Here is a 22,701-nt window from a genome sequence, read left to right as displayed (position 1 = left end):
CATCCCTCAAAATAAAAATGATAACTGCCCTCCAAAATATAAGCCCCATGTGTAAATTGCATCATTCAAAAATAAAGTCTGGAATGTCAAAACTACAACGATGAGCCACTGCAATGCATTTTTCCCATTGTTTTATTTTGAAGGATGCCGCATTCCTGTTGGGATTTATTTTGATGGCTTTAGCAGTCCTAATAGTTTTTTTTTTAAGGAGGCACTGAGGCAGGATTTCTGTTAGGCTTCATTTTGAAGAATATCCTATTCTTACTGATGCAGCATTATCATTATATTTTATTTTGAAAGATGCCACATTCTCGTAAGATTTTATTGTGAAGGATTTGACTCCGGTCCAACTTGGTTAAGAGTGTCAACTTCCTGCCTCCATCCACATTCCAGTGTGTTATCTCACTGGTCAAAAATAACACGTGAGGTAGCTGGCAGATTATTTTGGGCTGCGGATGGAAATGATTCATATTTCCCTTCATGAATAAAGAGATTGTCTAAAATAATTCTAATACAACACATTCTGTCACATAAAATTATAATTTCTTCTTGTAAAATTACAACTTTAATCTTAGATCATTATAACTGTATAAAAAAAATGATCAGTTTATTCTTGTAATATTAAAACTTCATTATTAGTGTACCATTGTGACCTTAATCTAAAAAAACTAAACATTTATTCCGGTGATATCACAGTTTTATTTTATTTTAACACTGCGACTTGATTCTTCCAATATGAATACAAATTTCTTGTAAAATGATGACTTTATTCATTCAATAGTGCATCTTCATTCTCGTATACAACTATTATTGAAGTATTACAACTTTATTCTTGTGACTTGTGAAAAATTACAACTGCATTAGTGTAACATTACAACTTTTATGTTCATAACATTAAGTTTTGATTAAACATTGTCCATGTATGTGTCAAAGTTAGCGTGCTAGCTCCTAGTGCAGTTTCAACATCCACACACTAGATGGCGAAAGAGTTGCCATGCTACTTTTGATCAATTTGGAATAAAAACATGTCGGTGCATGAAAATGAGATTTAAAATGTTACATCTTCATTATCTGTGAGTCCCCCTGCGATCCGGCCTCAAGACTCTCCGGACCCGCTTCCTGTTTCCCCTCGTTTGAACTGCAATGGAAATTACAAACATGCAAACATCTTCTTGTTTTAAAAGCACAAATACCAAAATGTTTGTCTCTTACCGCGTTCTTAAACAGGTTTCCGGATTTAGAGAAGATGCTGGGTTTCCTCAGGTTGAGTTTTCCGGATTCTGTGCTCTTGGAGTCGGTGCTCTTGGACTGCGAGGAGCACTGGGAGACACTAGGTGTTATCGAAGAGGGTTGCGAGTTGGAGTACGACTGAGTTTTGAGGTAATTCTGACTGGGGATTGGAGTGTAAGCTTGGGACGACGTGTAAGGTAGCGGCGGCGTATAAGCCTGAGATGGCGAATAAGATTGAGCCGGCATGTAAGGCTGAGACGGCATGTAGGGTTGTGACGGCGTGAAGGATTGCGATGCGGCAGGTGCGAAGGGGTTTGTGGACGCATAGGTGGGAACAGGCTCGGGAACAGGCTCGGGTGGCGGCGGTGGCGGGAAGGAGGTGCCATCGAGTAACGTGGGCGGAGGCGGGGGTGGGAAGCTCTCGTCGCCGTCCAGTATGTCGCCGTCCTGCAGGGCGCCTAAGTCGTAGTGGCGTTTCCTCAGCTTACCGAGGTGGACGCGCTCCTGATTCAGCTGACTTTCCAGCTGCAGCACCCGCACCTGAGAGCCAAAATTTTTCAAATTGACAAACTTAACTTAACATTTCACAATATACATCAATAACTCTGCCCACAGATGTTCATACAAAATGCTACGTACAGGCATCACTTTCGGTAATCTTAAAAAAGAGGATTTAACATATAATGTTTACCAAAAACTAGTGTGATCTTGAAATAGGCACTTCCTGTTTTCACTCTTCTTCTTTCAATTTTACAAAGTGTATTTCACCATCTAGTGTCTGATAGTGGAATTACACTCAAAATAAATGACAGGCATAACAAAACTGAGTTATAAAACTGTACCCCTCCCAAAAAAAATCAAGACCACAAAACCCAAAACCCAAAACCTGAGGAGGGTTTACTGTACTGTGAATAAACCTCACCTGAGCCTCCATTTCCTCTTTTTTCAGCTTGATGAGAGACATTCCAGAGAAGTCCATTATTCCTGCAAGGACATGAACGATCAGTCAAACCTGAAACAGTCACATAGTATGAAAATATTCCTGTAACACGGCTTCTCACCTTGCTCCGAGATCTGCTGCTGTCCGTGCTTAGTCGAGGTGACAACCACGGCGGCCATGTCGTTGACGTGGCGCGAGGCCTGCTGCAATGTGCTCAACTTCCTGTTGCCGCGATCCGCTTTCACCTTAGAGAGGATTGACGCGTTAGTGACATATTAGCAACATGCTAGCTTGTTAGCGCTCACTGAGATTTAAAAAAATGGTTGACACAAATGTTGTTACCCTGAGGATGGAAGAGTCGTTAGGATCATCGATTCTAAAATGATTGGCTATCGAGTAGTGGCAGCCCTACCTTGGACGCGGCGACCAGCTGGGCGGTGCTGGCGGCGATCTCGTGGGAGCACGCGATGAGCTCCTCGTACGTCCCGTTCTCGCCTACAACATGGTCGGCAGACTCTCTGAAGACAAAGATGTGTAATTATGAATGCATTCACACATCACGCAAATTCATTTGGAGTCGAGAGGCTCACAGCAGCTGTGTGGCGCCCCAGCCCACCGCTTTGGAGGCCGAGATCAGACCCTCTGTCCAGCGGGAGTTTTTGGCGTAGAATTCCGTGACAGAAGCGGCACCCTGCAGGAAAACAACTAAACTTAATATTTATTTGATATACAGCAGACTCCTCTATTCACAGGGAATTGTAATAATAATTGACCCCCAATATATAAAAATTCACCCCAAACAAATTTGAGAATAAGCAGGGATATACCGCCAATAAGCGTTTTCCATATACAATGGGGGGCTATGGAAGACCAAAACTGCCAAAATTCAAAATAAACAAATGACTAAATAAATAAATAAATGACTAAAAGTGAAAATAAAAACAGATAAAAAAATCTAATCTAATCTAATTCGAGAATTAAATAAAAACACTATATATATATATATATATATATATATATATATATATATATATATATATATATATATATATATATATATATATATATATATATATATATATAAATATAAATATAAATATAAATACATACATATATAAATATAAATACATATGTATTTAATTTTTGAATTATATTTTTTATATACGTTTTTATTTTAAATTTTAGTCATTTATTTAATCATTTATTTATTTTTTTATTTTAAATTTCCATGTATATTTATTTTTGGAATTTAATTTTCAAATTATATTTTTTTATATCTGTTTTTATTTTAAATTTTTGTCATTTATTTAGTTAAAATTTTGGCAGTTTTGGTCCTTCATAGGGGTGGTTAAAAAATAATAATAATAATAATATTGGGGAAAAAATGGTTACGGAGCACACATTCAACTCACCCTCCCTCCTTCCACGATGTCCTTCTGGAGATCTGTGGAGGCCGTCACCAGCATGTGAACAGCCTGCAGACACAGCACAACACATTTAGTCCATTCATTGACATTTTGAACAAGGAGAAAGGAAGCGATGACTACCTTCATGAGGTCAGAGCAGGAGCCTAGGATGCTGCGACGGAGCACAAATGTTACAGTGAAGGTGAAACAAAAAAAAATTAAAAAGTGATGATCGGCGTGACAATCTCACCTCTGGTTGACTTCCAGCTTCAGACCAGTCGTGTCCCTTTTGGCCTGGGACAAAATCTCCTATAAACGCACAAACAATCATCAGAATCGTCACAAATTCAGCCCCCAAAGTTGGTCAGCAACGTAAACCGTATTTAATTACAAAAGGTAGGAAGGACACCGGAAGACTGCGAGTTTGGTTTTAAGCAGCCATTTTTGCTTGGTAGTACCCTCCCTTTTGGGGGGGGGGGGCTTTATCTATACCATTTTCTTAACAACCAAAACAGTCTCAAAACGTCATCAAAGACAGGAAGCCTGCCATTTTTCTTACAAGAAGTCATTTAGGCTTAGGAGCCCATAAAAAGGATTTGGCCCCCAAAGCTAGTTTCTCTTAACAACATGACATTTAACCCACAAAAAAAGTCTCAAGAAGACATGACTGAAAAGACACAGGAAGTCTGCTATTTTGGTTCAAAGAAGCCATTTTGGCTAGGTAGCACCCTCTGGAATTTTAAAATGAATTCAGCCCTCAAAGTCACTTTCACTTAGCAACAATAAATTTGGTAGTCGTGTCTATAACGGGTATACAACCCCACCCCACCCCCACCACCACCAAAAAATGTTTCCTGAAAAGACACAGCAAGTCAATTATTTCGGTTCAAAGCAGCCATTTTAGATGAGTAGCACCCTCTGAAGCTAGTTTATATTAGCAACATAAAATTTGGTGACAAGAAGGCCCATAAAAAGTCTTAAGAGGCTTGAAAGAGGCTAATTATTTGTCCTCTTTTGCGTGTTCCAAAACATTTGAAGACAGATTTCTTGTAAGAAAAAACACCTTGCAAGGATGATTTATTAAACAGAGAAATCTCCGCTCACGGCAACAACACTGAACATCGCGTATGAGGTGGAATTTTTAGAGTGCGCATGTGCCCCCTCCCTCGGGGAAGATGGCTTCTTTATAGTAAAGCAAACCGCCTCTCTCCTCCTACTAAGAATGAGTAGAACAGATTGGTTCTCACACAATATGTTACATAATATTATTTCCGTACACAGACTGCACCTGTTTTCATTTTTAGACAAAATATACTCTCAGGGTACTTTTTCCCAAAACAAAATCTAGAGTGGCCGCGAGTGATGATGCGAACAGAGTCAGTGGTGTGTGTGTGTGTGGGTGTGTGCGCTCCCCCGAAGCAGAGTACGCTCCCACGAAGAGAATGTGTGTGCGTAAACACTGAGAGGGAATTTTAGACCAAACAAGGTGTACCAGCTTAGGTTAAGGTCAAATTATACTGAGTTCAACACTATTTTACCTACTTCACATCTATAAAGTATTTCAACATGGTTAATATATGAAATAAAGAATTAAAAATGTTAATAATGTCTAACGAGCCACAAACTGAAAACAGACCTGAACCGTGCCATTTTTGTGTGTGTGGCGATGCCTTACGTCCATACGCAGCACGGCTTCCTCGATGGCGGTGGAGGTGGCGAGCATCTCCTTGTCCACCATGCTTCCCAGCTCCTCCTTGAGGACGTCCTGCCCCTTGGGACGTAGCTCCTAACGACAACAACAGAGAATCATTTATCCATTTCAAAACCTGGTTTCCAGTCATTTATATGTTTTTTTTTTTCATGGAAAATAATTGAAATTGCGGGAATACTTTGGCGCTGAAATGGTTTGAATGCCCCACCTGTCCCATGGCAAGAATGCGCTGTATGGCGTAGCGTATGGCGCTGGCGTCGGCTCTCTGCAAGCTCGCCTGCAGTTTCAAGTCCTTCAAGAACTGAAGGCAGTTATTGGCGCAGTCCCGGCAGGTGTCAGTCAAACCTGCACCACACATACAATAATTTTTCCCCCACAGATATGCTGCAAAATAGCCCAATCGGAGCCGTAGTGAAAGATCCGGCGATAAGCTAACATTTGTGTTTTCACACAGAACTCGCCCTTGGGGACTTACGGTCGGCCTGGTCAGTAGGGGCCGAGTGCGACGTGGCGCCGCCATTCACGATGGTGTCAGCGGCCAAATGGGAGAACTGAGTGACCGCCCGAAGTAGGCCGCTGGCGTCTGGGAACAATGACATCATTATACGTAAGTGACAAAAACGCACATTTGTGACAAGCAAAAAAAAAAAAAAAAAAAAGCCAATAAATGAAAAATAACAATAAAACAATCAACAAGCCAATGAAAAAAAAAAAAAATTAAAAAACAACAGCCGTAAAAAAACAAAAACATCATTACCACCCCCACGCACACACACAAACTTACCATTTCTGTTTGCCAGATAGATCACGTGGCTCTGCTGCATTTTGTCCACCGACGTCAAAGTTGTCTCGGCCCGATTCACCAAATAATCTGACAGACAGAAGTAGCAGAAAGCAGAAAGCAGAAACAAGAAAAAATGATGGATGTGTGAATTTTTCTGTCTTTTTTATTTATTTATTTTTAGATAATTTCATTATCTTTTTCCTTCTATTTAAAAAAATAAAGTCTACAAAAATACCTTTAAAATAGTAAACTGATTAAATATACGAAAAATGTATTTATTACTTTTATTTTAAATTATTTTTTAAAGATTCCACAAGTTGCAGCATTTAATCTTACACACTATACAGTATGAAACACTCCACATTTTTGTGAATACCACCTTCAAATGACACATTCATCGACTGTCCCCACAATCTTACAGGCATTGATTAGGATTCCATTGGCAACCTGTGAAACTCTGAAGTATTGACACTTTGGGCACAGTTTAAACATTTTCACTTGGGGGTGTACTCGCTTTTGTTGCCAGCAGTTTGGAATTGAATGACAGCGTGTTGATTTTTCTGACTGACTTTAAGTGACAGCTGTATTCAGTGTTTCTTTTTGTATAACGTACCAGGCGAGCAGATGCAGCGGACGTGGATGGGGTCGTCCAGTTTGGCCACGGCGTCCAAAATGATGCCCTCCGCCTCCACCACGGCGCACTGCAGCAGGCAGAACTGTTCCTCCTGCAGTTTGTGGGCCAGCTCGCCTTCACGGTTTGCCTGCTTACACACACGCAAAGTCAGTGACTGGGAAAAGCAAAGGGGCTAACCCTAACCCTATCTCAAGCAAGTCCCAAGTTGCTATGGGGAAGAAAAAAAAAATCAAACGAGTCAAATGCGTCATTAACTCTTTGACTGCCAAAAACGTTAAATAACGTTTAGTAAAATCCTATGGAGGAGTGCCAAAGACGTTAAAAGACGTTTGTTTCAAAACATAGGTGAAACTAACCATTTTCTATTGTTGATTACTCAAAAACAGAATAAGGTAGAAACAAACATTTTTTTCTGATGAAAGATGAGAGTCCAATCTTTCATTTGGTAGTATGTGTGTTTCCATAGTCCAAACACATAATTTTCTGTGGACCTTGAAAGATCAGTCAAAAGATCAGTCAAAATGCTTAAATCGGCTGGCACCCGCGGGATCCCTTTTCTGAAAACGTCTGGCAGTCAAAGAGTTAAAATTAATGAAAGGCTGAACGGGGGCGGCGTTGCGTACCTGCTGCTGCAGCTGGGCGTGCAGGGTTCCCAATTCCATGTTGCTGCGCTGGCGTTCCTGTTCCAGGGAACTCTGTTGTAGCTGCGCCTGCTGCCGGAGGGAACCCAGCTCGGCCTCCTGCTCCCGCATGGAGCGCAGCAGCGTCTCCCTCTCCGCCTGCAGACCCGCCAACGTGCTGCTCAGCTGCGAGCCGCTCTGGAAGAACCGGTAAAGTTAGTCAGAGTGGTTTTGTAGCGAAATCAGGATCATTTTTTTGGAGCGTGATTTGATTATGGATATAGAACAAAACCGTATCCGTACGCACCAGCTCTTTGCTCTGCAAACTGCTGTTGACACGCGTCAGCTCGGCTCGGGCGGTGTCCAACTCGCGACGCAGCCTGTCAATCTCTAGTTTCTGCTGGGCGTTGATGTTCAGCTGTGGTGCAGACACCAGCGTCGACGTCAAGTGTCGCCTCCTTTTCCCCCTATTCCTACTTCCCTCTTGTGATTGTACTTTTCTCATGTCCTACCATTCCCCTCGTCAACATTTTAAGGGCTTTCGACTTACCTGCTGCTGCAGCTGAGCCCTGAGCGCCTCGAGCTCGCGGCTCAGGCGATCCCGCTCCAGGTCGGTGGTGCTCTGCTGCTGCCTCAGCGACGACAGGTCGCCGTCGCGCTGCTGGGCCGAGCGAAGCAGGGCATCGCGCTCCGCCTGCAGAGCGGCCAGGCTGCTGCTGGACTGGGAGCCTTCCTGCATAGCAGGGGCCACTCCATAATGTTAACCAAGCTAGCTACATTCTCCTGGGGCGGCGATTTGCTAATTTTATGCTACTAACATGAAGCCAAGTCTATCTATGGTGTCGGCTAAGCAAACAAAGCTAGAAATATTAGGAAAGTTAAACGAGGTGCCTTTGGATGAAGCTATGGAGGTATCCACATTCATTGGACAATTTTGTGCTACTTAGATAAGGCCTTTTTGCTATCTGTAGTGGTGGCTAAGCTAACGATGCTAGAATTGTATTTATTTTTGTTTACATTTCCAAAACCCAACAGAAACCATATGAATATTGGCTCTGGATAGTCATAATAAAAGTCAACAAGAAAATTTTTGTCTGCTTCAAGTTGAACTAAAATGCTAACATTCTTCTACTAACATGTTGCCATGGGGCTAACAACCTTAGCCAGCTAAGCTAATGACATTAGCCATACATGGTCATTTGATTTCCTCTGTAATGTCCGCTCCATAGCAACATACTTTTACTATGAGAAAAATAGTGCTACACTAACTTGTTAGCATTGATAACAAAAAAGCTAAGATGCTATGCTAAGATCTTACCATCTCCTTGCTCTGCAGGGTGCTGCGAAGGAGCGCCAACTCGGCTCTTTGCTCCAGGAGTTCTTTATTCAGGCGGTCTGCCTCATTCTGCTGCTGGTGCATCTGACGGAGTGAGCCATCACGCAAACGTTAGCTGTTTGCGTTTAGTGGCGTTAGCTGAGGAGATCTCACCAAGCTGGCCTTCTCCCGACGCAGGTTCTCCAGCTCGCTCTCCTGGTTCTGTTTGTTTCTCCACATGTCCTCCTGGTCTTGTTTGGTGTGGGCCAGTTGCTTGGTCGTGTCTGCATTCTACACAGCCAGAACGGAATATATGAAAAAAAAAATGACCAGAAAGACAGGATATTGCCACAACAGTTTGACATGGCATCCTGCAGTCATGTTACATATTGATTTTACAAATAATGCACCAGAAATGATTATGTACATGCATGTGGCTCGCATCCCAATTCACAAACTGTGACTATGCGGGGGGTTACCGTACCTTCTTCATGAGGTCAGCATGACTGGTGACCAGTTCGGCGTGCTTCTCTTTGAGTTGAGAGAATCGAAGTTCGGCAGCCTGCGCGCGACCTGTTGGCGAAGTAATGTTAGCCACGATTGAACAGGATGAAGACAACAACTTGCTTACCGTCGGCCTCCTTGAATCCGATCTGAGCGCCAACGTTGACCACGTTGGCACAGCGTAGCCCCTCCACCTCCATGCGCAAGTGCTCGTTTTCCACCTGCGCCATATGCCTGTGGGTGCGCTGCTCCTGCACCTCTGCCTGAAGGTGGTTGACTTGAGCCCGGAGCTCTGTCACGCATCGCTGAGCCTGCCCACATGCACACATAAGCTACTTTGTTTTTTAAGATTTTGTGTATTTATATTTAGATGATTTGCCTTTATATTTATTATATAAACTATTATTTTCATATATTTACTATTCATCTTTTAAAATGTAATTCCAGAATGTTTTTTTATTTTATTACCTTAATTCAATATTTTTTTATGTATCTTTTATTTCAAACTATTATTTTATATACTTTTCACATTTTTTTATGTATACAGTACAGTATTTTATCATACATTTTTAGATTTTTTAAAAATTATATTTGTATTTATTTACAATTATTTCTATTTTATTTTTTAACAATAGTTGTATATTTCACTAGATGTTTATTATATTCAATATGTATTCTTTCAAAAAAAACATTTTTAAACATTATTGCAAGTATATTTTACTTTATTAGATTTAATTATAACATTCATTTTATTAGATTTAAAATGTTATTTCATTTCACAAAATTATTTCTTATATTTTAATCTATTATAATTACAGTATATGCACATTACATGCATGTACGGTACATTTTGTACTGTGGTGTTCCTCAAGGTTCCCATTTAGGGTCACACTATTTTGTGTGTGTGTGTGTGTTTTGGGAGAAAGCAACCATTTTTTGGACTCCAAGGGTACCTCCGATTTGATTAGTTCAAGTTCTGGTTTTAGGACGTCCAGTTCTCTCTTCAGGCTCTCATTCTGATTGTGGTGCTCCCGGTGGTCCGCATCAGGCATGCCCATCTGATTCAGCAAGTAATACTACCAGGAAACAAACATTGACTTACTGTATACCAGTAAGTATAACCAGTAGCTGTAGCACAAATACTTGATTATACTTTGTCAATTTTTTAGGTATTTGTACTTTTTGAGTACCGTATTTAGTTTTTTGCTGACCCTCCATTTGAAAAAAAGAGAACAGACCTGCTGCGAGTCCCGTAAGTCGGTCTGCGGCTCGGTCTCCTCGTCATCAAAGCGCTCCTCGTTTTCAATCACCACCACTGGCCTCTTGTACTCGGCCAATGCGGCAGCACGCAGAAAGTTTGGAGGGGCCTTTACAGGATAATAAATAATAGAAAAGAATAAGTAAGAAAATCAACATGAATAATTATTATCAAACATATTGTACTGAAAATAGGAAAAAAGTTGGTCAAAGAAACGCCAAGTCACGCACATCTGGGAGCTCTGGGATCTGGATGATGGTTTTGAAGAACTCAATTTCTCTGGGTTTGTTGAAGAACTCTTTGAGACTGGCAAAAAAAAGACATTAGAAAGCGCTGTCGTTGCCATTGGTAAATAAATAGCAACTTAAAAAGCATTAAAAAAAACACTGTAGTATGTATATGATTGCATTGCAGTATCGATTGTACCTGTTGAATAGTTCCCGGAATCGCTCTCTGTGGCCGAGAAGAACATCTGCCGCAATGCCTTCAAGGAACACAAGATGAGGATAGTGGCTGAGCACCCAATTGCTAATAATAATAAAAAAAAAATACGCCCCAGAACATGAAATTTGGTAGGCATGTCGGCCATGAAGACCAAAAAAAAACCAAACTATAAAGCCATGCCTGAAAACAGACAGAAAATCTTCCATTTTGGTTCCAAGTGGCCATTTTGGCCCAGTAAGCGCCTTCTAAAACTTTGCAAAGAATTCTGCCCCCGTCACTCACGGCTGTGGAGTTTGAAGAGCAGGCGGACGCAGAAGTGGTACAGGAAGCTGCAGTCGGGGATGAGCGGGATCAGCGGAATGAGGCGGCACTGTCCCGCCGGCGTGTTGGGCTTGGCTCCGTTGGTCTCCAGCTGACGGAGAACTGACAGAACCAAAGACCAAATTCTAAAATCCTACTTACACATGCATGTATTCAAGTACAATGAACCACCGTTATAAGCGCGGATTCTTGAGCAATATTGTTTTGTTGTATTACAGTATGGTCCAAATTTAGAGTTAGTACCTTCAGTATCGTGCCACAAATTAATATTAAAAATAACTGCAAGGCGACAGTTGACAAAGCAGACACCATCTGCCTGTGAGTATTGTTGTTTGTACGCGTTGCTGCTCCGTGTGTGTAAAAGTTACAATAGCAGTAACATTACATGATGACATTAAGCTAACTGACTTTTGCTAGATAATATTTACTCTAAGTAATGTACATAAACAAACCAGTCTCGGCCATCTTGAGCCCAGCGTCCAAATATTCCAACAGCTCCTGAGTCATATCCAGCCTGCAGTCAATCCAAACACACGCCATTAATAGCACAAGAACAACAACAAACACATTTTTGACAGCGCTTACACTCGGTTCATGTCGCTTCCGGCTTCTCGCTCCAAAGTCTCGTCGGAGGCCTCCAGGTGGCCGGGAATGGCTTTGTGCTGTCAAATTCAATTCCGTTGATCAATTGAAGGGGAATAAATGAATACGGTGAGTTACATCGATTGAACAAAGCTGAAATCATAACTATATAAAAAACATTTTGTCAAATTAATTGAATAATAATTTAATTTGTTACATTAATTGAAGTACATTAAATCAGTATGTTACATTAAATATTAAATTATTTTATAAGGTTGAAATCATAAATGAACAAATAAAAAGGAAATAATTATAATAGAATAAATTCATAACATTAAGATATTTAATAAAATGTAATTTTTGAAAATTATTTATAGTAAAATAATATAAAATTGTTTACATTTACACAATTTAATAAAGTTTAAATCATAACTAGTACATATATATAATTTATACAATTTAAGTAAAACTACCTAAAGTTATATTAGAAAAGCCAATACAAAAAAGAGGAAGGATTAAATTAATTGTATAAAATAAAATCACAATTAATTCAAATATAGATTGATACCTATAATAAAATATAATCATACAATTAAATTAATTTAATAAAACAATTAAATTTAAAAAATCAATAGTGTTTACTGACTAAAATAAAATTATTCAATTTGTTATTTAAATTATGTAATTGATTAATGTAATACTGTAATAACAAACTTTTTTTTTTTTTTAATCGACAATTGAAAATATCTTTGTCTTTGTCTCATAATTTAAAATACAGTACAGTACTCTCCTCTAGCGAGAAAAGCATGGCTGTTGGCAACCACAAAGTATTCCACTACTAGTTAGTAAATTACAGTTTTATGACTCATTTTTACCAAATTCATTTTGTTTGCTTCTTCTTTTTTTTTTGTTACACATACTGTACATCAATTTACCTGGGCGTGAAACTCCATTTTGAGGCAGAGGTATTTTGCTGACAAGGCAACGATGTGGCCATAGCGATCATGCAGGTTGCCCTGCAAGAGAAACGACACACTGATATAATAAGAATATATGATGACGTAATAATCATCAAACTATGGCCACTCACCCATAAGACGCCCATGTCTTTCACATTGCGGCAGTATTTGTGCGAGTCCCTTACAGCCTGGCGGAGGTAAAAGTGACGATGTTGTTCAGTGCCAATAAAACAAACATACTAACCTCTCCTATAGTTCAGCTTTTGACCAATTTAAAGATCCAGTACAATTACGACACTGGGCCCTTGTGAAGATTTCTCGCGTAAACCCCCCCCCACAATTTGAGAGACCCTGACGGTTTAGTCCTTACGTTGCGATGTCCGTCCCTCAGCACTTTGTGCACCAGGTAGCAGAACTTCCAGCTGATGATGGCGTTGCTGGACAGTGGCAGGTTGATCATGTACGACCACATGGTGGCCGCTCCGCCTTCCTTGTGACTGCCCAGGAGGATGTCTTCAATTGTTGTCAAGGGAAAGAATAAAAACAGCACAAATCTGCAATTTTCTGGAAAAAAAAAATCATTAAGACTCCAAAGTTATAGTAACGACAGATGTTGCCAAATCTGAAGGGTAAATGGCACTGCTGGTGGTTTGGTCCTGTGACTTCTGATACTGGCCATCCTAGACTTAGTACTAGAGAGTAAAAGAATGATAATGACAATAGAACCAGAAATTGCACTCACAATCTGGATTTATGTTCTGGTACCAGAACTTGGTCTAAGTTCTGGACCCTACGTAAAAAGGATACTGCGCACATATTTAGATTTGGGTGGTGCTTCGGCCGCGGTCAGACACTTGCTGATGTATTGCAGCTGAAACACACACAAAGAAAAAAAAAAAATCAACAACTGCAATACAGACAAATTTCACTTCATTAGGTACACCACATAATGACAAGACTAAATTATTCATTTAGACTGAGTTAATTTGCAATCTAAATGCGTGTTATTGACCTGTTGTTTTCCAAACTGCTCCTTCTCGGCCGCCAGAGCCTTTTCCGTCTTGTTCTCGCTTTTGTTCTTGGTCTTGCTCATCTTGCCACTCCTGTGAAACAAAAATCTAATCCACTTGCCTCAGCTCAGCACGTCCAATAAAAACAACGACAAAAAATGTGTCCTTTAAGTGGCTTTTAATCCAGTCGAGGCTTGTGTAAAATCCAGGACAAAAAGTGTTGAATCTACTCTTCAGTTAACATCCATTTAAACTGGGAAAAAAAAAAGCCCAGCAAGGAGCTTCTCCCGAATGTAAGAAATAAAAAGTTGAAAAATTAAAAAATAAATAGATGAAAAGTAAAATTATAAAAATGTGTGCATGTGTCACGGGCCAGGCAGCAGGGAAATGAAGTGAAGCAGTGAAACCAGTATGACGATAAAAGGAAACCAGTGTGAACCCTGCAAAACTGGTTTCACGACACTCGTACACAGTCACACAATCAGTCACTCGCTGATACACACACAATCACGCACTTACAGAAATGGGAAATCCAGGTCCATAAAGTAAAAACCCTGCCACAGCAGTTTGTATTTAGCCACGGGTGCTTCTACTCAACCGGGGAGGTAGAGCTCGTTGATGATGAATTTGCAGCAGTGTGGATGCTAAAGCCCTACATCCGATCTTTAGCCTCTACTGTACATGTCAGCAAGTCTTGCCCAGCGTAGAATCGCCCTGCTGGGATGAACGGCAGCTTTCTTTGGGTGGAGCTCCAGCGCTCTGATAGCAAAGCCAGACAAGTGTGAACACACCCAAAACGCACTGAGTGGTTTTAACATCTGCAAGGGCTTTACCTGGGTAGGGGCACTGTTTACATGGTGACGGTGGTCTGCCAGGTAGTTCGGACAGCAGAAGGAGGTCTGCTGGGGCGTCGAGGGGGGCTCGGATCGTCTGGAGTCATCCAAAAGCTGCTGTAGCAGCGAGTCAGATAACACGTCCCCGCTCTGGGGGGGTGCGGGGGGGGGGGGGTTATTTAATGTTAACATAAGAGCTGAAAGCATGTTGGCATCTGGTCAACTCTATATCAGATGTACTCAGATTGCTAGCCTGCTATATGTTAGCCTAGCATGTTAGCATTTGATCAACTCTTATTTAAAATAGTACTCAACTCCATGCCGCAATCCACATCTATCCGCCTGAGCGCTTTCTGCATTTAGATTGCAACTTGCTAAAGTTTAGCATCTGAACGGTCAACATGCTAGCATATTATCCCTCATGACGTCGTACATGTGTTAAGAGTGAGGTAAGGACGCCTGGGTGGATTCTTCCTGGCGAAGAGAGGCGGTCGGGTTGTGGCGATGTTTTCTCTTGCAGGTACGCATCAGGGAGTTCTTGGCTGCGGCGTGAAAACAAAGACTTGACACATACTGCATACGGAAATTCTAAAATATGGTCGTCCAATGGCGTCTGCAGTCACCTGCCATGATGGCTCTTCCTCACCGCCTCTCGGGTGCTCTCCAGGTTTGCGTGCAATAGCTGAAGTTCATTCCTCTGACTCTCGCACACCTGCAAAACGCAAACCAACCGGAAATAGATTCGTTTCTGACAGGAAATGGGTGACATTTGAAATGAAATGAGTCAATCCTGACTGGAAAAAATTGTCAGGAAGTCTAATTAATCTGACAGGAAGTGAGTGATTCATTTTTCTTTTAAGTTTTCAGAGCGACACCGTGGAAAATAAGATGCTAGAGAACAGTCGGGGGTATGCTGTGTGTCACCCATGTAGCAGTGAAAGTGACTGTTGTATTTGTGGAAAATATTTCAGATAAGAATGAGATACTGTATGTGTTGAGTTGGAGGGGCCCCGGGAAAGAGCCCTGGGGCACACCTGAGGTGAATGGGTTTGGCTGGGAGGTGAACGATGAAGTTGAATGAGCTGAGCGAGTGGTTGTGACAGCAAGTGAATTATGTTGACAGGGCGCAAGTGACCAAAAGTGAGCGATTCCAACAGGAAGTGAGTGATTCTGACAGGAAGTGTTTGTTTCTGAAAGATTCTGACAGGAAGTGAATGCTACCAGGAAACAAGTGATTTTTCACAAGGGACTAACATCGTGGTGATGGCGACACACTCATTTCGTGTCACTGTGGCACATTAAAAAGAACTTAATTGATTTTGGCTGTAACAGTGCCCCGCAGGCGGGAACGAGCTGGAGGAATGTGGCTCAACGGGAAAGATGTCGCTCACAAACAGCATTGATCCTCACTTCCTTGTGACGAGGGTGAGAGAATGTCAAATGCGAACGTCGGTTTGGGTACCTGTCGCAGGCAGTGCAGCTCCGACACGGCGCGGTCCTGTTTGGAGCGAGTCAGTTCCAGCAGCTCATCTTTCCAGCTGTCGCCTTCCCCTGGGAAAAGAAAGTGATCACAAGTGCAACATGATGCGTGTGCAGTGTGACGCAATGATACGTTCCAGATTTTTCCACACAAGGAAGTGAATTTTTGTGACAGGAAGTAACTTAACTACAGAGAGGAAGTGTTTGATTTTGACTCTGATAGGAAGTGAATGATTTATGTGAAGTAAATGTGAGTGATTACATTTGACAGGAAGTGATTGCGACAGCAAATGAGTGACTGACAGGAAGTAAACGCACCTGACAAGGCCAGATCCCGGCGAAGCAGCTGAACTTCCTGTTTGAGTCGGATGGTTTCCTCCCGCTGGGCGCTACCCTGCATCACCTGCTGCTCCAGTTCCTCTACGACAACAACTGTGGTACTTGACAAGTATCGGTACTTCCACTTCATTTTCACATTTGTACTTAAGGGACTACTTTTTTTTTTACTTTCACTTAAGTAGGTGAATTAATACTTGGACTTTTTTTAGTCTTTTTTTTTAAGTATCTGGGGTCTTTAACTTAAGTAAATGAGTTGAACATGTACTTCTACTTTTACTAGAGGCTTTTGTTTACTACACAAGCGTTATTTGTACTTCATTTTTATTTTCATACATTTCAGAGTCTGTACTGATTTTATGTTTTCATGTTTGCATTTCAGAAGCTGTACTTTTTTATTTTTACTTTAATAAAAGAGATGAAACAGTACAACTGTATTATCAGTCTTTTTTGTTTTTACATAAGTACTATAACTATACTTCTACTTTGTTTGTACTTGATTAAATTTTAGAGTCTGCACTTCTTTAGTTTTACTTGAGTAAATGAGTTGAATCCGTACTGCTGCTTTTACCTGATTTTTTTTTAGCACAACTATCTATGTAATTATTTTTTCTTCTCATTTTTGTTTCCTTTTGTACTTACAGTGACACATACAGCCATTTATTGAATTTTTGTTTCGTTGCATACCGCGCAGGCGCGAGGTGTCGCGCCGTGCCTCTTTCAGACGCCGTCGGTTGGCCCCCTCCTCTCTCAGGAGCTCGGCCTCTCGTGAACGGCCCTCGGCCAGCGACACCTCCATCGCTCGTAGTCGCCCCGTCAAGTGGACCACATGACTGGAGGCCTCGCTCGCTTCTTTGTCCTGAAAAACAGCAACAATTGTTTTTGATTTATTCCACAGGTGGCATCTCAAATGACTTCATTAGCAAACCTTGACTTTGAGCCTTAAACTCAGCTCTTCCTCTTTGACCTGCAGAGATACGACCTGAGTGGACAGCATCACGACTTCAGAGTTGAGACTCTGGTTCTTCTCCTGAAAATGACACGAAACTAGAGAAAACGTCTCACTGGCTTTCTTTTCTGGAGGTTGCACAGCTGACGGCTACCTCATAGTCTTGACATGTTTGCCTCACGTGCTGCTGTTTCTCTTGCAGCTGCTCAAGCTGCTGCTGAGCGGCATGGAGCTCCTCCCGAACCTCCTTCTCCTGCGACTCCACCAGATGGACGCGTTTGGTCAGTGCTCGTATCACCTCATTGCGCTTCTGCAGCTCCTCTGCAGGGATCCGCACGAACAAAAGAGCCATTTATTCGACATACTTAATATTAAAGCTTAACAATTAATCAAGTTCAACTCGACATTGCAATGCAGCAGAATGAATGTTTTAAAATTCCAAAAGCTGTAATTTGGAGAGAAAAAAAACTCTGCTTCATTTTGATTGGTTGCTAGGCTTTGTTTCATGTCTGTCTGTCATAGTCTGCTGTCAGCTCCTCACCTTCCAGTTGAATGCGCTTCTGCTCCGAAGCGAGCAACTGGCGGCGATCGCCCTCGCAGGCGCAGAGGTGCCTCTGATGGGAGACGGCCATGGCGTTGAGTTCACGCTCACGATCCTTGAGCTCCGCCATCAGTAGCTTCATCTCCTTCCTCTGCCTCTGTATGGTGGAGCTGGCCACATCGTTTGCGGACAACTTGAGAGAAAAACACAGAGAAAGGAAGACATAGAAATAAGAAAAATGATAAATGTGTATGGGTATGGTAAATTTGATTATTATTATTTTTTGTACACCAAATGTCAATTTGGATCAAATCCAGGTTATGGATATTCCTTCTTCTGAGTTCTGACTATGCGTATCTCACCTCAGCATGTTGGATTTTAGGAGGAAAAGGACGATCTGTCCGGTCATGGAGTTGAACATCCTGAAAACACAGGCACAACACATGAGGGCACATGTTTGGTTTTAAAAGTTCGTTTATAGTTATTTGCTCACTTTTTTCACTGGAGTGCTGTGCCACACCGCTGCAGAAGAGTCTAGACCAAAGTCAAAGTGATAAGAGACAATATCTACTTTGATTCCTAGTGTACCGATACTGTCCGTTTGGAGGAATCAACGTTGAAATGTCAATATTTTGTCCCAATTGCTTACCTGACGATAGGACACTAGGAGTCCATCCTTTGCTTTCGTCCATTACATGATCACTTAGACAAATATATTGTAGTAATTGCAGTTTCACTTTCTTCCACACTTCGACACAGTCATTTCGGTACTTTGGCTTGACAGAAGAACAAACGATGTCAACAAGCGTCTAATTAAACACTTATAATCCATTTTCAGCCACCCACTGACGTCGCAAGATACGTGTTTACATATTTTATCCGCTATACTGTATGCACATGCCTGTCGGGAAAGTGACTTTAGTAAAGAGTTCAGATATGTTTTTAAAGCACAGAGCGGGCGGAAATGATGAGCAACTAATTTTCTTTCAAAACAATATGTCCTTGTTCAAATACGTCGAATGAGAGGAATATTTGCCATTATATTTCCTATTTTAAATTACATAAATATTTTTTCAATACAAATTCTTAAAATATAGAATAATTTGGGCTAGTAATTGACTTTTGTTTAAATATGTGCCTTCATTTTGAAAAGTAACGGATGCGACGAATACAACAACTTGAAATGTTTATTTGAAAAATGTTTCTACTGTTGATATTTATTTTAAATAAGAACCTTTTTTCATATGTTTAAGGCATAGGAAATATTATGAATGAATTTGAGTCAATATTTTAAATGATGATTTTAATTTCCCCATAGCACGATGCATTGCTGTCTTCCAAGAATACAGGGGGCGCTAATGCTGGAAAGCACTCTTTGGTCTGCTAGACTGCTCCTACTCCATCACACGAGCGAGAAAAGAGCTGCGAGCGAGGCGTGCTCAAAGTACGCCAACTAAACTACGTTAACACCTGCTGAAAAAGAATGACTTTTTGAAGCGCCCATTAACGCCAACAATGCCAACGTTGTTATCGAGGAGAAATCGGTTTTAACGGATATTCTGCGGGGTGCGTAACGCGATTGTTTCTCTTGAGTTTATGGTAGATGGGTTAGCCTGCTAAGCTAACGAGTTGCTAACGGTGACAGCTGTGTGACTCAACAGTACCCTAGGCTGGAGAAACAGTTGCTCTAACGTGGCCATGTGTGGTTTGAAAAGCTAATTTACGATACTCGTAGCATGAATACAACTCTACCGTTGTACTTTATTAAAATGCTATTCAATTTTGGCAGTTTTTACGGACCCTTGTTGGCCGGCTCAAGCTTATTCATTTAGCTGTGGATGCTACCGAGGAGGCTGAAGATAAACTTCATCATAATCAAAACAGCCTACGAGTACATAAAAAAAAAAGAAAAATCAATATACATTTCCGGTTGAATGTTTGGATGTCTCTGGGAAATTGCTATATTTATATATATTTATTTTATTATATTTTTATATATATTATATATAACTACACACGCACACAAACATGTATATTTTTGACATTTTCACAAAGGTGAATGAATGTTTAATATCTGTGTGTTCCCCCAGACATTTTGTGATGGCAACTACTGAGATGGAGTCTACAGATCATGAAATGGTTGATCCTGATTCAAAGTACCCATTGAAAGTTCTTTACTGTGGAGGTATCTATATATTTTTTTTAAATAGATGTATATGTAGAACTGAGCGATTAGGTTTATTTGTAAATAATTTTTTAAAGCGGGTTATGTAGTGTATAGGCCTCGCATGTGCCTGCTGATTTGCTCTGCTTACGCTACCATCACAGCTGTGAAGTGAGAGGAGCCATTGTACCAACTAGTCAAAAAGTTTCTTTGTAATAATGTTTTATCATGTGCCCGTTTTAGTTTAAATACACATTTTTTGCTTAACATTGGACAGGTGGAATAAGAATTACGCAGATAAATCTACAATTTTTCACCTTAAACAAATATAACTGCTCACCTGTTTTCTGGGTTTGGTCACATGATGTTCGGAATTTGAGCCTAATGTCACTCTGTTTTTAATTTCGTAAGTAGTATTTTTTTAGTCCATTTATGGATTTTGCATTGGGTGTTAGCATCAAGTTAGCCGACCGTCATGATCATCTTGTCTGTGATGCAATAGCTAAGATTTTTTTCTTTTTCTTCCCTTCCCTGCGCAGTGTGCTCTCTGCCTTCAGAAGTGAGTGTAACACGCATTGAATACTCTGTACGCTGTGTATGTTACATTATTAATTGTAATCTATTACGTGACAGTACTGCGAGTACATGCCCGAGCCAGCCAAATGTCGGCAGTGGCTGGAGAAGAACTTCCCCGATGTTTTTGCCCGGATGACTCTCGGTGAGTGTCAATAAAGTTGTTGTTTTTTTTCCTTTCTATTAGACATTGGTGTTAACAGTTTGCATTGTGTCCTTCTGTCCAACTGGCCCCGCAGCCAAAGCCCCCAAAAAGAACCCCGAGGCTGGAGATGTTCCCCCTGCTGGCGAGGAGGAGGAGAAGAAAAAGCAGAAGAGAGGTTTGAGCAGCAGCAGCAGCAGTGCAGTCAGGACTGAGTGAATTCCGTCCTCTGCTGCCTCCGTTGCGCTTACTTGTTGCTTTGCTGTCCAGGCGGGCGAGGTCAGATCAAACAGAAGAAGAAGACGGTGCCTCAGAAGGTGACGATAGCAAAAATCCCGCGGGCCAAGAAAAAATATGTGACGCGGGTGTGCGGCCTGGCAACTTTTGGTGAGTTTGTTGCTAGAATGCATTCACGCCACGTGTATTTTGAAACGCAGTGTAATTAGTTGGTGATGGTCTACAGACATTGAGCTGAAAGAGGCTCAGCGGTTCTTTGCTCAGAAGTTCTCCTGTGGCGCCTCCGTTACGGCCGAGGACGAGATCATCATTCAGGGAGATTTCACCGACGACATCATCGACGTCATTCAAGAGAAGTGGCCCGAGGTGATTATATATCAAGTAATACATAATCAGTGCATTGGACAACAAGTACGACACACTGTCTTATCATTCACATGCTTCATGCTAACAAAATAGCTATCAAGTAGCCCTAATGAGTAGTTCAAAATAACAGTATTTAATGTTTGTCCAGCTAGCTCATGGTACACAAAACAATTAACTGTATATAAAATACGAGATAGCTAGCTGTGTCTAAAGTTACTTAAAGTAAATATTAAGTCGTCCAGGCTAGCTAACTGTAAAAGTTCAGACAAGTTAACTCTCGATAAATTAAGTCAAACCGAGTTAACTAAATGAGCTTCTTCAACTGGCTCAATGTAGACAGGAAAGCTCAGACAAGTTAACTTGATTAACTCATGCTGGTCAACTCCAAATTAATGTCACAGTAACTCGATCTTAAACTGGCTAACTATATAAACAAGTTCAGACAAGCTAATCATTGCTAAACTAACTCGGACTAATGAACCATACCTCCTATACAGACACTCAGCTGACTGCCGATAAATTAACTCAAATTGCCTAACTGTATACAAAGAAGCTTAGACTAGCCAATCGTCGATAAATTATCACAATCTGGCCAACTACAAGCTCACTCGAGCTAACCGTTGCTAAAGTAATTCAATCCGGATCCTTTTGTTTTTTGGGAAGCTTAGGGACTTGCAACTGTTGCTAAACTAACTCAAACTGGCCTATTGTATATGAAAAAGTTCAGACTAGCTAAATAAAGGATTTTAAACTGGCTACCTGTAAATAAAGATGCTCAGACTAGATAACCTTCACTAAATTAGCTCTCACTGGCTAACTATACAAAGAAGTTCAGGCCGTTTACCTGTAGATTAATTGGCTCAAACTGGCTGTGTATAGAAAAAAAAGCTTAGCCCGGCTAAGGGTATTTATGGAAGCACGGACGAGCTAGCAATAGTAAAGTTAGCTCAAAGTTGCTAACCTTATAGAAAGAAGCAAAAATTAAAGTAAACAAAAAATGTGTTGCATTTTTTAGGTGGATGACGACAGCATCGACGATTTGGGCGAGGTGAAGAAGTGAAGACCAAAATGTGCACTTTTACTGAAAAATGGATGTGACCTGAAACGACAACTCGGCCAAATGTACACCTTAACGCCATTTTATACCTATTTTATTTACTGTACATAAAACGCTGCGCAGCACCTGGCCACTCACTTGACATTTCTTTTGGTTCCGTTCATTTTCCCGCTAAAAGGCGCCGTGTCATGTCAGCCCTTCCGCACACTTGTTCCCTCAAGCGAAAGTGTAGGCTCATAGATTCTGATTTTCCCCTTGTTCAAACCATTAAAAATATTTCTTTTCAGGGTTGCTCATCTGTTCTCA

General features: G+C 41.0%; 3 protein-coding genes across 5 annotated transcripts; 1 reads left to right on the top strand and 2 right to left on the bottom strand.

The window, feature by feature from the left end:
• Positions 1-746: 746 nt before the first annotated feature.
• hip1ra (huntingtin interacting protein 1 related a) lies at positions 747-13,870 on the bottom strand. Its single transcript, XM_077542726.1, has 33 exons — positions 13,721-13,870; positions 13,516-13,579; positions 13,079-13,221; positions 12,840-12,896; positions 12,685-12,765; positions 11,753-11,829; positions 11,620-11,681; positions 11,129-11,269; positions 10,829-10,886; positions 10,633-10,708; positions 10,383-10,511; positions 10,098-10,220; positions 9,272-9,455; positions 9,125-9,213; positions 8,815-8,931; positions 8,644-8,745; positions 7,876-8,058; positions 7,633-7,743; positions 7,329-7,523; positions 6,685-6,832; positions 6,072-6,158; positions 5,763-5,870; positions 5,496-5,632; positions 5,252-5,362; positions 3,827-3,885; positions 3,718-3,748; positions 3,583-3,645; positions 2,761-2,861; positions 2,583-2,688; positions 2,292-2,415; positions 2,153-2,214; positions 1,213-1,770; positions 747-1,138 (listed from the first exon to the last, which is right to left on the bottom strand). The coding sequence occupies exons 1-33, from the start codon at positions 13,799-13,801 to the stop codon at positions 1,097-1,099; spliced, it is 3,810 nt and encodes a 1,269-aa protein (XP_077398852.1). The 5' UTR covers positions 13,802-13,870; the 3' UTR covers positions 747-1,096.
• A 9-nt stretch (positions 13,871-13,879) lies between these two features.
• On the bottom strand, positions 13,880-18,777 carry ccdc62 (coiled-coil domain containing 62). Its single transcript, XM_077542727.1, has 13 exons — positions 18,506-18,777; positions 18,350-18,390; positions 18,219-18,278; positions 17,857-18,049; positions 17,470-17,636; positions 17,295-17,396; positions 17,054-17,225; positions 16,349-16,450; positions 16,014-16,102; positions 15,175-15,263; positions 14,985-15,093; positions 14,552-14,701; positions 13,880-14,477 (listed from the first exon to the last, which is right to left on the bottom strand). Exons 1-13 carry the CDS (start codon positions 18,546-18,548, stop codon positions 14,403-14,405), a joined length of 1,392 nt encoding a protein of 463 aa, XP_077398853.1. The 5' UTR covers positions 18,549-18,777; the 3' UTR covers positions 13,880-14,402.
• A 427-nt stretch (positions 18,778-19,204) lies between these two features.
• denr (density-regulated protein) lies at positions 19,205-22,681 on the top strand. 3 transcript variants are annotated; one of them, XM_077543136.1, is made up of 8 exons: positions 19,205-19,300; positions 19,947-20,041; positions 20,560-20,579; positions 20,654-20,738; positions 20,833-20,913; positions 21,006-21,122; positions 21,199-21,338; positions 22,354-22,681. In XM_077543136.1, exons 1-8 carry the CDS (start codon positions 19,215-19,217, stop codon positions 22,396-22,398), a joined length of 669 nt encoding a protein of 222 aa, XP_077399262.1. In that variant the 5' UTR covers positions 19,205-19,214; the 3' UTR covers positions 22,399-22,681. The 3 variants fall into 3 exon arrangements, with proteins under 3 accessions (XP_077399262.1, XP_077399261.1, XP_077399263.1); XM_077543135.1 differs by having other exon boundaries at positions 20,654-20,739; positions 20,825-20,913; XM_077543137.1 differs by having other exon boundaries at positions 19,244-19,422; positions 20,654-20,739; positions 20,825-20,913.
• Positions 22,682-22,701: the final 20 nt, after the last annotated feature.

Source organism: Vanacampus margaritifer, chromosome 14 (assembly GCF_051991255.1).
Source record: "Vanacampus margaritifer isolate UIUO_Vmar chromosome 14, RoL_Vmar_1.0, whole genome shotgun sequence".
Classification (NCBI taxonomy): Eukaryota; Metazoa; Chordata; class Actinopteri; order Syngnathiformes; family Syngnathidae; genus Vanacampus; species Vanacampus margaritifer.
Note: the sequence above shows the minus strand (reverse complement) of the source record. Positions and strands in the feature narration are given on the sequence as shown.

Coding starts and splice junctions, on each gene's coding strand:
- denr (XM_077543135.1), top strand. CDS start 19,215: ATGCTGGAAAGCACTCTTTGGTCTGCTAGACTGCTCCTACTCCATCAC. Junction 20,580..20,653: donor TGTGCTCTCTGCCTTCAGAA/GTGAGTGTAACA, acceptor ATTACGTGACAG/TACTGCGAGTACATGCCCGA. Junction 20,740..20,824: donor TTTGCCCGGATGACTCTCGG/TGAGTGTCAATA, acceptor CTGTCCAACTGG/CCCCGCAGCCAAAGCCCCCA.
- ccdc62 (XM_077542727.1), bottom strand. CDS start 18,548: ATGGACGAAAGCAAAGGATGGACTCCTAGTGTCCTATCGTCAG. Junction 18,279..18,349: donor ACAGCACTCCAGTGAAAAAA/GTGAGCAAATAA, acceptor CTGTGTTTTCAG/GATGTTCAACTCCATGACCG. Junction 17,226..17,294: donor GTTTAAGGCTCAAAGTCAAG/GTTTGCTAATGA, acceptor GCTGTTTTTCAG/GACAAAGAAGCGAGCGAGGC.
- hip1ra (XM_077542726.1), bottom strand. CDS start 13,801: ATGAGCAAGACCAAGAACAAAAGCGAGAACAAGACGGAAAAGGCTCTG. Junction 6,833..7,328: donor ACGCCCAGCTGCAGCAGCAG/GTACGCAACGCC, acceptor GTGTGTAAGCAG/GCAAACCGTGAAGGCGAGCT. Junction 2,215..2,291: donor GCAGCAGATCTCGGAGCAAG/GTGAGAAGCCGT, acceptor ATGTCCTTGCAG/GAATAATGGACTTCTCTGGA.